This window comes from Artibeus jamaicensis, unplaced genomic scaffold (assembly GCF_021234435.1).
Source record: "Artibeus jamaicensis isolate MK-2021 breed Jamaican fruit bat unplaced genomic scaffold, CSHL_Jam_final contig_548, whole genome shotgun sequence".
NCBI classification, from domain to species: Eukaryota; Metazoa; Chordata; class Mammalia; order Chiroptera; family Phyllostomidae; genus Artibeus; species Artibeus jamaicensis.
In genome coordinates, this window is record NW_026521883.1 from 1,127,938 (window position 1) to 1,144,707 (window position 16,770).

A 16,770-nucleotide genomic window follows, 5' to 3' on the forward strand; every position below is an offset into this window, starting at 1 on the left:
ACTGTATGTTATCTATTGTTTGATCCTTACTGCCTGACAATGACTGATAGATAGCTTTATCTGTGTTCCTGTGCAAATTGAACCCAATGAAAGCCCATTGAGGAACAGGCTCCTGGCCCTTCTCCTTTGAGAGAACCACCACCTTTCCTCCCCAAGATCATGTCTTGGTAGACTTGTTCTCATCCATGGCAGCCAGGCAGGGGGTGCAGGTTGGGGCAGGCTCTGTGGGCAGAGCTCCTCCCACAGTCTTAGATTCTATTATTCTTGTGAAGCAGTGGTTATGATTTTAGCAAATCTCAATTAGGAGACATGGTCATCTATTAAGGTTTTAAATGAACAAACCCGTCTCCCTACACAACTTATATTTGAGGTCTATGTAGCAAATTGTGTGCCTCCACTGAATACATATGTTGAAGCTCTCACCTACAATGTGATGGAATTGGGAGACAGGACCTTTGGGAGAAATTTTTCATAGGAGTTCATGAGGGCAGGGGCCCCCCGTGATGGAATTGGTGCCCTTTTAAATTAAGAGACAAGAGAGCTTGCTCCTCTTTTCACCATGTTGAGGACACAGAGTGGTCGGTGATGTGCAAGCCAGGAGGCAACCTCACTGGGAAATCAAATTGGTCAGTGCCTTCAACTTCTCAGCCTCCAAAACTAAAATCAATGGTTCTTGTTTAAGCCACCCAGTCTGACAGTTTAATGCAGCAACATAAAAACCAGCTCAAATGAGAATAATGTCCAAATGCTATAGGAACAAACTATGTGATGGCCTAAATTTTCTTCTGGTATTAAAACTCTATTGCATTGTCTTCTCTAAAACGTTAGCTAATAGTTAGGATTCTATATTGCATTAGAGATCTGTTGCAAAAGGATTGGCACTAAGTTTGTTTTCATAGCTCTATCTTAGATGGGTACTTTTAGGGGATATGAAACAAGACTTCCCATTCCAAAGTAGAATGTGCTACAAATTATTAATTCATTCACAGCTCCCTTCATGCTGGGGTTAAAGATATGCTAGTAACCAGCCTATAGAAAGAAAATGGCAAAATACACCAAATTTAACAATGTGATCCTCACTAATGGCCTATCACGGCGAGAGCAGAACTGTCTTTCAGTGGGAGTGGTGGTAGCAGGGATGGGAAAGGTTCCCTAACTTTGTGTGTACACAACCTGGTTACAAAGGAGAGCCTGGCCGTGAAGGGAGAAGAGGAAATCCTCACACGGGACATCATGTTGCCGAAAGAGGGTTTGTGGAGGGGTTGTTGCCAGATGGCCTACAGCCATGCCTTAGTGAATGCGGCTCACACACAATGGAGAGGCATTTTAGGCCCTTTTGTCTTTATGTCAACAAATTTGCATTAATTAGGCTTTGGACTTGGTTCAGGGAAGGCCAGAACTGGGCCTAAAGAATAAAGTATGTGGAAAAACTGCGAAACCATGAAAATACATTTTAAGAAAAGTTTTCAGGTATAATACACAAAAGCAAACAAGTTTATCTTTAAAAATATCAAGTATCACACCCATAGACTATTCCTAATTATAATTACTTCTTAAAGCGACATTTGTCTTTGTTTACAAATACAGCAGCAGGTGATAAAACCTAAAGTCTCAAACAGATTGCTTATAGTTCATAATACAAACAAATGCTTATGTGTCAAATCACATTTTAGGCAGTTTAACTTAAAATGCATAGACAGTTACATACATTAAATTTGTCATGGAGTCAATGAAAACAATAACAATATCAAGAAAAAATACAAAAAACCTTTATAGAGCACAAAGAAGTCAAGTTTACTTAATGGCAACAAATCAGCATCTGTTATCTGTGATGGGCAGTGAAAGTGCCTTTAACCAGGGGAAAGGAGGAAAAAACATCCCATTATTTGCATGCTTGAAAACCAAGGCTGACAAGACTACAATCTTGGAAAACATAATTTCTTACTTAAAAAAAAAAAGTTATAGCATACTTTGCTCTTTAAATGCCTGAAGGTTGGTCTATAATTTCCACCAGCAGGAATACCAAAATGTTTACCTAGGATGAACTAGTAATGAGTATACTGACGAATCCTGTAATGCCACCCCTAGACTATAAACCCCTCAAGGACAGGCATTCTCTTTCATGTCTGTATCTCTGGCATCTGGCAAAGCACCTGGGTCACAGACATCTAAGTGTTGAATGAATGCAGTTCTCAGAAATATTCTAGAGCCAGAAGCTTGCACGGCATTTCTTTAATACTATTTTATTGGCAATTTTTGTTTCACTTGGCAGAATTCTGAAAATAAAAAGAACAGTGTCTTCATACTAAGTATTGCTCTATTAGGATTAAATTATAGTCCTCCCTGAATGCCACCCACCACTTTCTATGCATAGCACAGTGTATCAGTGTGATTCATTTGAATTCAGCCTTCTACTTTTCAAAAACGTTAACACTGGAAGGTCTGTGCTTAGGTTTAACTCCCAAGGTTTATAACCATGGCATTTTAATAAAGTTGGCACTAGATTACTCAGGGTGAGGAAGGAAGACATGGCACTAATCATTTCAAAGTGTAGGTAACTGACTGATATGCAAACTAGGCACAGTATTCTTACTGAAACTTTGAGTAGAGCTATGTCCATCTCTAGTTTTAAAAGCTGTATATCTGAGTACAACAGGTAGCACTAATTATTTATGAGGTAAAATATCCTGGGCACACTGATCTTTTTTCCTAGAAAATATTCCAATGTTCCACTGTAGTGGTGTGATAGACCGAGGCCAAAATTTGACATTTCTTTCCAGCCCTATTACCAATCTCTACTGAAAGAATAAACAGTAAAAATGGAAAAGGAAGGAGGCCTTTGCTAATTTAAAAAATGCCTTGTCTGTTACTGAATAATCAATATATAACTAAACAAAATGGCCATTCTCAAACATGAAAAGGTATCAGGCCGAGCCCAGCAAAAACAAGCCAAGGTATTTTATAAATTCCTTTACAGCACTTTGATTCTTGAGAACTGAGTGTGAATATAAGGTCTATCTTTTAAATTTTCGTTTGTCATTTTTAGGCTCAACATTTATTTCAAAGTCTAACATTCAAACTCCAGGAATACTATTCCTCAATGTTATCTCAACTATCTCCATTAAATTTATTTTAAAATTCTTGCTTTTAAGTCCAAATGCCAGCATATTCTATACTTCATACTCCTTTAAAACCAAACATACTTGGTAACAAGCAGTCTTCCATAAATGCATCTTAGCCTAGCGTGACTTATTTTGACAGCAAATTATTCCCTTGTACAAAGAAAGAGCATGTTCCTTAGATGCTTCTCCCATTCCTCCATGGAAACTTACATTCTTAACTCCATCCTGAACCTAAAAATACTTTTTGCCCAGATTATTCTCTCAAGAATGGAGACGCCTCTTCCCTGATTTGAGAAATCATGTTCTAAATAATTACAAAAATAAAAGCAAATTCTGTTCCCTTTGATTTTTACTCGTCCATTAAAAAAAACAAAAACCTCCCAAATATCACCTGGAAAGTCCTTGAAAAGTAAACTACTAATAGCAGTATTGTCTAGGGCACGTTGAGCAGTATAGATCACTAGCAAAGTTAATATACTTATTGGGAAGAGTAATTTCAGATCTTGTGTTCATGGTCCTTCCTATCCTTTAACAAAAGATTTTTCTCCAATAATACACGGGCTCCTCAATTACAGACTCCCAAACTTGCTCCCTCTTCCTCGTTCAGTCAAACATTATCCTGTCTAGTATTACATTTAGTATCACATACATCTAAAGCCAGAGTTGTCATCCCAATGCAGGACAATCACAACAACTAAAAGGACAGATATCTTTGCTGCCATCTCACTTTTCCTATCATCTTATGCCTCCAAAGTCAACTGACATGACATTGATAATTTAAGGTATGGCCTTCTACGGTGACCTGCCCTGTACACTGAAGGCTGCTTTGACAACAGATTTCAAAAGTGTTGTAGATAGCTGCCACTTGGCCTTGCAAGTAAGTGTAAGATAAAAAGACTACTTGTGCCACTATGTAAGACTGTCTAGCAACATTCACCAGTCTGAGAATATCTAAACAAATTAGTTTCAATTCTGGAAACTTGAATTTATCATCCACTTAAAAGGGAGATTGAAACACTGAATGTTCCTCCCAAAGGTGATCATCTCGATTTCTTAATAGGAGGTAGCTATCAAACCATTACATTGGCAGCATTTGGCATTCTTGACATTTTAACTATACAAGAAATAAACTACTAAATACTTTATTTCTAAGCAAAAACAAGAGCTCTAGCATAAACCTGTCCTATACTGGTGAAGAAATTCACAATACATTTTAGTATAACCCAATGGATATATTAAAAGTTTCAAAATGTTATTCCACAAGTAACACAGTCAGTTCTATCCCAAAATTAGGAATCTGATTTAAAGATAAGGTGCCAAAAAACTACTCGGACTATTATGGTGGTTACAGACAACACATTTAAGCAACACAATCACACTTCTTTAAACTCAATTGCAGAGAACTACACTTTATTATTTTCAGACTTTTTAAGGATGGCACTAATTCTACCTATTTACCTGTCAACAAATACAGAACTGAACTGTTAGCCATAAGCATTCTACAAACAGATCCAGGATACTATGCAAGAAACAATGACATAGCTTAACCAGACTCTGATAGACAGACACATTATTTTGATCACACTTATACAAAGAGAACAGTCATGCCTGTATGACTAAGGTTCTCTCAGCAGAACTGCTATATGTGTTTATGACAGACCTCTGGAGTGTGCCAGTTTTCCGTATCAGGGAGGAATTTAAGGAATGTAATCCTACAGAACTGAGGGAGAAGAGGCTACAGGAAAGGGGTGGAAGAGTGTTTTCTGGGAATGCAAATTACTTGTCACTATGAAGCAACTCCCAAGGTTTCCTCTAGTTTGAGGTTTGACACAAAAGAGAATTATTTCCTTCCTTGAGCTCTTCCCAAATCAATATGGACATCTCAATCTATTCTAAAGCAATACAGAGACCACCAATTCTCTAAGAGCATAATTTACATACATGTTGGCCTGCATTAAAAAAAAGTTTCCATAAATGGCAGATTTTGGAGCTGTTTGACTCATTTGGCTAAAAGTAAAACAAGTCAAGTGAAACTCAAAATGCAAGTTTTCACTAAATTTTCAAGGATAAAATGAACACTGCCCAATAAACTCAACATCTGACAATAATTACTGCCAGTTCAAAAACGTATATTCAAAACGTAACCTCAAGAGGACTAGATTTATTTATTCTATGGATAGAGCAGCTCAAGATGTTGAGAAGCATCATTTGTTTAAATTATGACATTGTGAATATTTTCAAAGTGTGTTTATTTAGGGAAAAAGTGATTATAGAAAAATACTTGAAATAATTTGCCAATGAGGTTGCAGAGTCTACCAATAATCCACAACATCTTAGATTTTTAAGTGTGTAGTTACATAATTTAAACAAATCCAAAATTTGTTTTAAACAAATTATATCAAAGAGCTATTCAATATACTTATTTTAACTTTCCATAAAAACTGAATAAAAATCCCATTTTAATGATTTCCTTTTACATTTTTATCTGATTGTATCCATCTGATATATTATACATCCAAGTACAAGAGGCAGATATCTTCTGAGAGGTGCAAGAGTTGTTCTTTCATGAATGCCCTCTAATAGTGAAACCAGCAATTTTTATATATGCATTCATGTGCATATATATGTACTTCAAAAAGCAAAGCGTCATCTCTTCATCCATTAACTTAATGGTAAGACTGCAACAGAAAAAAAAAAAAGTAAACTTCTAGATTTTGTAAATGGAGTTTACTACTCCTGTCTGTGGTTTAAACTTATTGCTTAATAAATCCAAACAGCAAGTCATCTCACTTATCCTGGCATACAATCTACAAAAACAATTTTTAAAAATATATATAGCAAGAAGTTACAACTAATGAAAGGATGTTTTGGAGCATTTAATTAGGATTTTCTTTCTTTACTTTTGAGGTGGATGTCTGGTTAATCTAGTTAGAGACCTGATTAGTTATTTTGTTAGAATAAATAGATTATTCTCCCCTCACGGAAATCATGGCTATATTTGAATACTCTCTTGGCTTACGTCATGGGAGAAGTGGGATGTTTTTCTATTTGGTCATATGCTCAAAGACAGGCTCTTCAACTAAGATGTCAACCCTACTCTGGCTTGGCTGACAGACCGTAAAGCATTACACATATTCAGAACAGTGGCAGAATATTGAGCTGAATGCTGCTACGAATCTAACAAAACCTTGGCTACGAAACACTATGGCGAGTTGCACAAAAGCTGGGCCATGTTGTATGTTCGCTGCTCTGGATGCTCTACACATCTACTTCTAGGAACCGTCTCCCCAGTCTGTTTCTAAGCAAATACAATTTGTGTATACATGTTATACAAATATAATTAAACCATGAAACACCACTGATTAGAATCATCTATGCTCACTAAAAAAAAAAAAAAAAATACAAAACTTGATTCATTTGGAAGGTTAATAAATTATACTCTAAAAAACTAGTACACCAAAATACTGAATTTCAACTAAAAAAAAAATCTACCTCTATCTTAAGCCAGACAGGTAGAGCTTGTTATTATTGAACTGTATTTCAGTGTAATGCTATAAAACATTATTGAGAAATGTTTTTTTTTAAGATTTTATTTCATCTTTAGAAGGGAAGGGAAGGAGAGAGGGAGAGAAACATCAATGTATGGTTGCCTTTCGTGCGTCCTGCATCCCCTGCTGGGAACTGGCCTACAGGGAACTGCCCTGCAACCCAGGCATATGCCCTCCTGACTGGGAATCGAACTGCGAATGTCTGGTTCGCAGGCCCGTGCTCAATCCACTGAGCTACACCGGCCAGGGAAGAAATGTTTTTAAAAAGACCAATGCAATGCATCTCTGAGTTTATCTCAAGGATGCTGTTGAGAATACTGCTTAGTACACTACAACATCTTTGGGGATTTTTAGAAAATTTTTCTTTCCATTTTTAGTACTGGGATATGTATGTAACTTCATGTTTTCATCCTTTTAAATGCTTTACCTAAAATTTGAAATTTACTCTTTACACACAGAAGTGTGCATACACAGACATACCTTTTAGCAAGTTTTAAAAGCTTTCTAATCTTTTATCCCAAACTAGAGACAAATCATCTTTTAGTTGTGCTTATATGACTACTAGGTGCATGGTAAATAACAAATTAAACACTCACATGGGGACCACCAGGCATTGGTGGAGCACCAGAAGGTCCTGAAGGCACTTGAAAAGGATTATTGGGAGTGGGATAGAGTCCTGGTGTGGGATAGGATCCTGCAGGGGCAGGATATGGTGCTGGTGGTCCCCAGGCTCCTGGTGGAACAGTGCCCCATGGCACGGGTGGTGCTGCTCCTGGTGCTTGGGGAGGAGGAGGTGCAGGATATGGCCCTGGAGATGGATATGGCATATTAGGGGTAGGATATTGCCCTCCCATTCCTGGTGCCCAAGGTCCAGAAGACATGGATCCCCATGGACCTAACGGACCAGCTGCAGCTGGATCAGTGGGTGCACCATATGGTCGTGGAAGCTCTGGAAAGGGCATATTTGGTGTAGGATATGGCCCTGTAGGGCCAGGCCCTGGCACAGCTGGGGCTGGATAAGGACCACCAGGTGGGGGGCATGATGGTCCAGAAGGAGGAAAAGGTGCCGGGGGTCCTGGAGGTGGTCCAGTGGGAGGCACGGAGGGATACATTCCTGTTGGTGCTGGTCCGAAAGGCACAGTGGATGGTGTTGCACTTGGTGGGAGTCCAGATGGCACAGAAGGTGGAGCACTTGGGTTATTCCAAGGGTTGGAACCTGGCCAGCCTTGAGGAGGTTGGCCGGGTTTTGTATTGCTCACAGCAGAGGTTTTGGCAGGGGAGTGGTCAGGTAGCGCATCTGCCAACTGGAATACAAAAAAGGCATGTCTCACCAATCTTATTTAGGAAGTCACACCAAACACGACTATAAATATCTATAACATCTTCCAAAGCCAAGCTGTTCAGTTTAAAAACAATTCATTTAATACAAACCCTGAGGGATTACCTCGAATATCACCCCTTACAATGCAAATTCCTCAGAGAAGTCGAAGTTTTCTAAATACAACTAATTAATATATTGTGGGTTTGAATCCCAGCTTTACCTTAAACAAATTACATACTTCCTCTGAGCTTTAGCTTCTTCATTTTCAAAAAACAGTTTTAGGGTTAACCTGAGGCTTGCATGAGATAATTTATGTAATGCAGTTAACACAGTGCCGGATATTAATTTTCAATGATTGTTGGCTATTATTAATAATATGAGGTTGAAAGGGAATACTTCAAAATATATTTTCAAATGATATACATAAGTAAATTAAAGCAAATAACCTATCAAAATCACATACTACCCCCTGCCAAAGCCCAACAATCACAGAAAGTGTCTCTTTCAAACTAAAAGACTATGGCCCGCTGTTAAAACTATATTGTTTTCTTAAGAGCTAAAAAACTTATAAAGAATAAATGTGTCAACTTACCGAAAATTCATCAGACATTTTCCTAAAAACAAAAACAGAAAGAAAGGAAGAAAGAAAAAGAAAGGAAGAAGTAATATTTCAAAACCAGTGTTTACTGTTTCTTATATATTCTTTATTTTTACTTAAATGGAATCTTAATCATTGATGTAAAATATTTTCCTTTATGTAGGAAACACTTCCACAACAGTCCAGATAGCTTTATCAACTTCATCCCTTTTTAATGGGGGCATATCATACAAAAGTGATTCACAAGGTAGTTGTACATACTAATCTGGGCAGCAGGCGGTTTATGCTTGTTTGCCTTTTGTATTGTTTGAATGAATGATAGAGTGAACACATCTGAACACATATCTTTGCTCGCTCATGAGTCTATCACCAGGAAAAAGTACTAAAATGTAAGAATTTCAATCAACAGGTACTTGTATAAATTCCATCTCAAAAGTCCATGCCAATTTAAAAGTCCCTTGCCAATTTACACTGCCCACCTTTTCCTTTTAACTCTTCTTTACCACTTGGTATTTTAAATTTATAAATCATTTTCAATTATGGTAGACTGGCATCTTGTTTTACACATGATCTTAGCCAAAAGGCTGAGAAGTAATGAAAAATTGGCATCTTGTTTTAACTTAGATTTTTTTAAGTAGAGCATCTCTTATATTTAATATCTCATTTATATTTCTTTCTGTTAATTTGCTCATGTCCCTGGGCTACTTGTACCAATTTTTAAAATTGAAGTAAACTAACACCTTAAAACATAAGGATCTTAAGCATTAGACCAAAAGGCTCTGACGTGTGTACGTGTCCAAGATACAGAACACTCCCTTACTCCCGAAGGGCTGCTCATGCTCCTTCCCAACCAACTCCCCTCCCTCCCAGCCGTCTCTTTAAGTTTTTTGCTTATTTTTTGACTTCTTATAAATAGAAGACAGTATGTACTCCTTTATCTTTGATAATTTTATTACTTAGTAACACACATCTTTCTATAAAAATGCTTTGTGCGATAAGTAAGGACATTAAGCTAGCTCTAGCTCTGTCATTTATGAGACAAAAAAAATTTATCCAGAGTTCCTATTATCTCTAGATCCTTTAAATGGTATTTTTAGACAGTATACATGGTTTGTTTTGTGTAGTCAAACTTATCAATCTTTCCAAGCTACATATGGCTTCTGTTTTACAAAGGCCTTGTTTACTCGCCAAGTTTAAAAAAATTCACCTATGCTTTCCATATATTTTTATAGATTAACTTGTTTAAACTATTTCAGTTCTTCCAAACAATAATCACTGAATTATCGACCTTTTGTCAAATTATTTAACAAGCTGCCTTTAATACTTTCTACTGCTATTAACAACTATTTATTGAACATCCATGGAACAGACACCATGCTAAGTGCATAAGCTCATTTAATAGTCCCAGATCCCTACAAATGTAAATTTCATTGCCAGCCCCAATATGCAGTTGGAAAAAAGGAGGTTTACCAAGTTAACTTGCTTAAGGTCACATATCTAGTGACCAGGAGAGAAGGGATTCCAACCCAGGTATAGACTGATTCCAGAGCTAAGCTTCTTTACCACCAGGCCACTGTCATTTCCCAGTGGCATTGTGGACTCTGTTCTTTTCTAATGATCCCACCATACAATTTTACCTTAATTATGGCAGCTTTAGTTTTTAATAAATTTTAACATGAGTTGCCCTCCTGTTACTGTTCTTTTAAAAATTATTTATTTGTTGGTTTTGAAAGAGGAAAAGAGAAAAAAACATCAGTTTTTTGTTTTACTTATTTATGTATTCACTGGTTGATTGTTTCTTTAAAAAAAAATTTATATATTTATTTTAGAGAGAGGGAAAAGAAGAGAAAGAGAGGGAAAGAAACATCAATGTGTGGTTGCCTTTCATGTGACCCCAACTGGGAACTGGCCTGCAACCCAGGCATGTGCCCTGACTGGAAATCGAACCAGTGACCCTTTGGTTCACAGGTTGGCACTCAATCCACTGAGCCACACCAGCCAGGGTTCATTAGTTGATTCTTATATGTGCACTGACCAGAAGTCAAACCCACGATCTTGGCATATTGGAATGATGCTCTTAACTAACTGAGCTATGTGGCCAGGGCCCCATTTCTGTTCTTTTTTTCAGATTTCTCTGAATATTCTCATGCTTACCCTTTCCAGATCAATTTTGGGGGAAAAAAATTTGTTGGTATTCTGGTTGGAATGGCATTAAATTTACAGACGTATTTAGGGGACATATACATATTATATATCTAAAGTATCAAATCTTCTCACTCAAGAACAAGGTACATCTTCCTAGTTCCCATAAATGTCACTTATTATTACTCAGTAGTTTAAAAAAAAATCACATCTCCTACCCATTTCTTGTGAGATAGATTTCTAATTGGTAAACTTTCTTGTGGTTATTAAAACTGGCTCTTTTCTTTCATTGTACAGGGCTGGCCAAAAAATTCATTGGTTCTTGTCTGCAAGATGCCTCTAGTAATGCTTAGTTGTCTTTAATTTCATTTGAAACAACTGTTAGATTATACTGTCATATCAGTGCGCATTAAAAAATTTATCAAAATTAATAAATTTTTGGGTAGCCACTTTAATAAAGGTAGAAGAAAATACACATTTTCAGCATATTATGCTTTATTATTTCAAGAAAGGTAAAAATATAACTGAAATGCAAAAACAGCCCTGCTGTGTGCGGAGAAAGTGCTGTGACTGAGTGAATGTGTCAAAGTGTTTTGTGAAGTTTTATGCTGGAGATTTCTTGCTTGGATGATGCTCCATGGTGAGGTAGACCAGTTGAAGTTAATAGCCATCAAATCAAGACATTAATTAATAACAATCAACATTATACCTTCTGGGAGATACCCAACCTACTGAAGATATCCAAACGAACAAAAAAATCCAAATAAAGAAAGTTATTGGTGAAAATTAAAAATGTGCCTTTTATTTTACAGAAAAAACCATACAGACTTTTTGGCTCACTCAGTATTGTTTAACTGGTTGTCCATATAGGGGAAAGAGTTTTAAAAGTTTTAGTGTATTATGTTTGTAAGCAGTGAATTACTGAATTATTTTATTGTCGAAAGTTTCTCAGTTAATTCCCTGGGATTCCCAGGTAAACTATGGCATTTACAAAAATGTACTTTTACTTTCTGTTTTCCATAATTATACCTCTTTTCTCTTTTGCATCAACCAGGACTTAAACAACAAAGAAATGTTAAATAGTGGGACTAAGCACAAATGCAAAAAAAGTTGTTCCCAACTCTCTTGGGAATGCCTCTAATGTTTAAATTAGTTCTCATTTTTAGTTTGAGATTAAAAAAATTACATTAAAGAAGTTGATTTATGTCTATATTTATTTATTCCTATTTTACTAGTTAAAAAATATGGAAGACACTAAAAAGATCTTTTGGCATCTAATAAGAGTTGATCTCAGTTTCCCTCCTTTAAAACCCCATCAATAGTTAACATTATATATAGATTGCTTAATATTGAACCATCCTTGCATTCTTAAGAGTTTTAAAGTATGAATTTGGTATCAATTCATAAGAAACAACATAAAGCCTACTAATTCACAACTGCCATTACCTTGCTTTTTATTCAGAATATGAAAAAACACATCCTGAATGCACAGCAAATATACTTATCCATTAATTTCCAAGTTAAGGTTTGTTTTATATTAAAACATCTGTAAATTCTTAAACTAACACTTGAAGAATCTGTATCAGTGACTGACAAGTTTAAAGTTCACATAAAATTAACATGCTTTTCAGAGTAAGCCTTTCCTGAAACAGAAAATGGTTCTGTATCAAAGATCACATTAATTCTGAAGCAGAAAACAAAGCAATCAATTCAATTTCATATGGTCTTGCTGTTTCAGAATTATTTTTTCCCCCTCTTAGTCTTTGAAAAACATGTGTGTATGTATATATAATATAATATAATATAATATAATATAATATAATATAATATAATATAATATAATATAATATAAAGTTAATTAGCCATAGAATTACATCAAAATATAAATTATACCATAAGGTAATACTACTAAACAGATTCACAATTCTTTTTTAACATTTTAAATTCAACAACAAATCCTGGAAGATAGAGGAATACTAGAATCTTGTTATAAAAACAATGAAGTCCTGACCAAAGGAACTGGAAATAGGTGACGTCCTGTTCTACATCACTGCTCAGTAAAAGGGACCTGCTCCTCATGCCTAGAATGAACAGTGTTCATGTTAATTGGAACCATTACAATTTACATTTTGGGGGATACTTTCATCATAAAAAGGTAAAACATTGAGCAGAACATCAGTGTCTCAACAAAAGAAGAGTTGCAGAATGTGAAAAAAAATGTGTATTTTCTGAACAACTATTCCTAAACATCTGGGTTATACTAGTCAGTAAGATGAGGCCAATGTATCCTTAAACTGACAAACAAACAAACATCTATAATCAAGACAGATTTTCATTTTCTTCTTCTTGGAACAATCTAAAGCCATTCCTTCCAAAACTTCCACTACCACTGTATGGCAAGATCTATGCATCATCTGAAAAATAATCACTTCATATTATGAGCAGCAAAAATAGTAATCTTAAAAGAGAACAAAATTTCTTTTATCATATACCAGAAAAGTGAAACATTTCTACAGCTTCTTTGGCCCTTAGAGTAAAAAATGGTAATTCAATTACAGAAAAATTTACAGAAGTTGAACTCCATAAATTACTAAGTACTGGACAAGAAATATTTCAAAAGGCCACCAAACTGTGGTAGAACAGTGAACAACCTGGGACTTCTTGGCTCTGAAACCTGGACATCAATCTTCTTAACAGAGACTTGACAAAGTAAAGCTTGACCAGAGACCGTATTTTCATCTGCCAAACAGTTGTAGTAACTCCTACTACTTCACAGATAATTAACAGTTAATAGTCCACAGGGTACTACAGGCATGTAAACTGTATTAAGAGAAATCAGGATTATTGCTTTGATTTGTTTAGTTTGCAGGGGTGGGGATGATGGTAATATATTGCATTGAAAGTATAAATTTCAATTAAAATATGGAACAGTTTTTACTACTGGCTCTCTTATCCACCTTACATTTGGGAAACTCAAGCAATGAGGGATTTGAAAATTTTTCAACATTCTAAATTTATTCAAAATGTAATTTTAAAAAGTAATTTTTTCAGCAACCTCTTATCAGCCATATTGTCTACATTTATTCAGCTACGTATATGCTAGGCACTGTGTTGGGCTTTGGGGAAATGAAGAGCAATGCATGGATTAAATGTTTCAGGAGTTCAGTGTGGTGGAGAGTTGAAACATTACTCGGAGTAAACTAAGGGAGTACTTCTAAGAGCTCCTAAGGGAATTAAGGAAGGATCAGGGGGGGAATCCTCAGGAGCGGTGCCTGGACAGCCTAGAAGAACAATGAAGGAGTTGGTGGGAGAGGCCTTAGGGAAAGGAGAGCAGTTTGTACAAAACTGAAAGGGAGGCAAAAAAGGCCTGCGTGTAGTGTTAGGTCAGATGAACTGGAATACAGAAAGGCGAGGGATATGAAAGTCTTAGCACAGGGCCTCAGACCAAGGTTGGCATGCCTCAGTCAGTGTCGGCTCTCCTGAATGAACCTCAGTTCCTTCAACTATGAGGAACCAGTTATGAGAGATTAAGTGGGACTTATAAATCAAGTGCCTGTAACAACAGGAAAACAGTGGGTGGCCTACAAATACATTCTCTTGTCTTCCTTCGTATATAGGTGTGCAGCATATGGTTAAAAGAGTGAAGGCTAAAGTATGAGTGACTAGATAAAATCACAGCTCTTCAGGACTGGCTCTGGACAAGGTGAACTGTCCAAACCACAGAGGCAGAAGTAGACAGGAATAGTATCCACCTCACAGATTTGCAATCAAGACTCTTGGGCACTGCCTGGCATATAGCAAAAACTCAACACATGGTAGCCTTGTCAATGTCTATGATAGATTCATAAACCTTTACCTGCGGTTCAGAACTCAGAAGCCTCTGAACTAGAAAGAAACGGTTCTCAGCTTGGCACAAAACTTATTTGGTGAAAAACCTGACCTGAGGCTATTTATAGTTCCCATGAATTCACACCTGTCGCTGTACAAATATTAATCACTGGATTAGGTAGGGGATGCTGCCCCAACACTGCTGAAGGCACCATGTCTATGAACTTTACCGTCTCTCTAAAAATTTAAAGGTAAAATTCAAAGAGATCGGAATTCCAAAACACACCGGGCCCCTGGATTCTGGTTAAAGATCTCTGGAGGAAGAGAACACGCCAACCAATACCCGCAGCCCAACTCTAAGACACACTAGGGATGCCAGCAGCAAGAAAAATGTCCGTTTTTCCTGCCCAATGAACAAGTACTAAATAAAGAGCTTCTGAAAGATTTCTGACGACCACCTTCACTTGCAATGAGGTTTCATTATCAAAACAGGCCTTTAAAATCACCAGGTGTCCAAGTATTTCTTTAGTAGTAATGCTATAAAAATGTCGTCTGGGATGATTTGATGCTTCGACATTAGAATCTTTACATACTACAAGCACTACTCTCGGTTTTCAGAGAGGAAGACGGTTCAGCTATATTTATAAGCTACCTTTCATAGTATGCGGTAACCCCCAAGACAAGATATTACAGGACCTGAAATCATCCAATGTGTTTGCTAGCAACGCCTTTAGTAAGGAATGACCGGAACGTTGTCACACTGCGTGTAATCTTAAGAGCCAAAGATTCCTCGAAGTAGCTTTTAAGGCCTAGCTCTTCTCTTGTATTACAAATTAATGAATGGGGGAAGTCAGGGCCAAGGGGCGCGTGGCTGGAAGCCCTTTAGGGCCACAAGAACAAAGAGAGCCGGGATCAACCGGAGCGAACCGGCCTCGGAGTGGGTCGCGCCTGCCGGGCAACGGGTGGGGGAAGGGCCTGGCCCGCTCTCCGCCCCGCCCCCCCAGGCAGGCCTGACGTCAAGCGCGGAGAAACCCGTCTGGCACTACCTCACCCACCGACGCCTTCTCCGGAGGCCAGGGGTTTGTCACAGGACTCTTCGAAGCCCCAAGAAAGAGTACGGGAAAAAAATCGCTTGGTCCCCAAATAGCAACTCGAGGCATCTTCGTTACTGTGCGCGCCTTCCGCTCCGGCGCGTTCCCTCTCCCCCCTCCACACCCTCGTTAGCGCTGAAGCAGCCTCACCCAGCAAGATCCGAGCCCGCAGCAAGGTGTAGAGGCAGCGATGGACCAGAGAAAACCGAGGGCTGAAGAACCAAGCGCAGACTGACAGCAGCGGCGACGACGGCACCAGCGGCGGAAGCTGCTACACCAGCACTAACAGCGCGCGGCTCCTCCTGGCACCGGAACAGGAAGCACCAGCGCCGAGCGACCGCCCCTGCGGGCGCTCCTCCCTCCCCTCGGCTGGCCCGCGCGCACCCCTCGAGCGCCCCTCGCAGGCCCCTAGCGGCCCTTCCGGAGCAGCTACTCTTGGCGCTTGCGGGCCCCGTCCCCTCACCGGAGGGGTCCCCAGTGGCCGACAGGAAAGCTCCCCAGTTTTCCGGAGTTCTTAGCCTTCAGAGGAAACGCCTGTAGCTAGTGACGTTATGGGCAGCCTGGAGGAAATTGCTTAATGGCTCCTGGAATGGATTGAGGGCAGGTTCTAGACAGCCCAGGCCTCCAAGCGTGCTGTGTCTGCGCCCCAGTTGGGGGACACGAACCCTCGGGCCAAAAATGGGGAGAGAGAAAAGGGAAGATGTTTGCTAATGGCTTGACGTATTGAAGTTAACTAAATAAACAGCTGTCTTTAAAGATTTTTCCTGATCAGTACCTCTTTCCCCACGTTCATTTTTTTTTTATTTTTTATTTTTAGAGATGGGGAGAAAGAGAGGAAGAGAAACATCAGCCTATGGTTGCCTCTCATATGCCCCCTGCTGGGGACCTGGCCTGCAACCTAGGCATGTATGTGCCTTGACTAGGAATTGAACTGGCGACCCTTTGACTTGCAGGTCAGTGCTCAATCCATCGAGCCACTCCAGCCAGGGCCCCCATGTTCATTTTTGAATAAACCTTTAAATAGTTGTTAGGCCTGAAAGATTGACACATGACCCCTGACATTAAGGAACCCACTAACTAGGAATACCATAATTATATGGTGTCCAAAGTATATACATAT

General features: G+C 38.4%; 1 protein-coding gene across 1 annotated transcript; it reads right to left on the bottom strand.

The window, feature by feature from the left end:
* Window positions 1-1,473: 1,473 nt before the first annotated feature.
* MAPK1IP1L (mitogen-activated protein kinase 1 interacting protein 1 like) lies at window positions 1,474-15,938 on the bottom strand. The gene is made up of 4 exons (XM_037155651.2): window positions 15,801-15,938; window positions 8,584-8,605; window positions 7,267-7,974; window positions 1,474-5,800 (listed from the first exon to the last, which is right to left on the bottom strand). The coding sequence occupies exons 2-4, from the start codon at window positions 8,599-8,601 to the stop codon at window positions 5,789-5,791; spliced, it is 738 nt and encodes a 245-aa protein (XP_037011546.2). The 5' UTR covers window positions 8,602-8,605; window positions 15,801-15,938; the 3' UTR covers window positions 1,474-5,788.
* Between the last annotated feature and the right edge of the window lie 832 nt (window positions 15,939-16,770).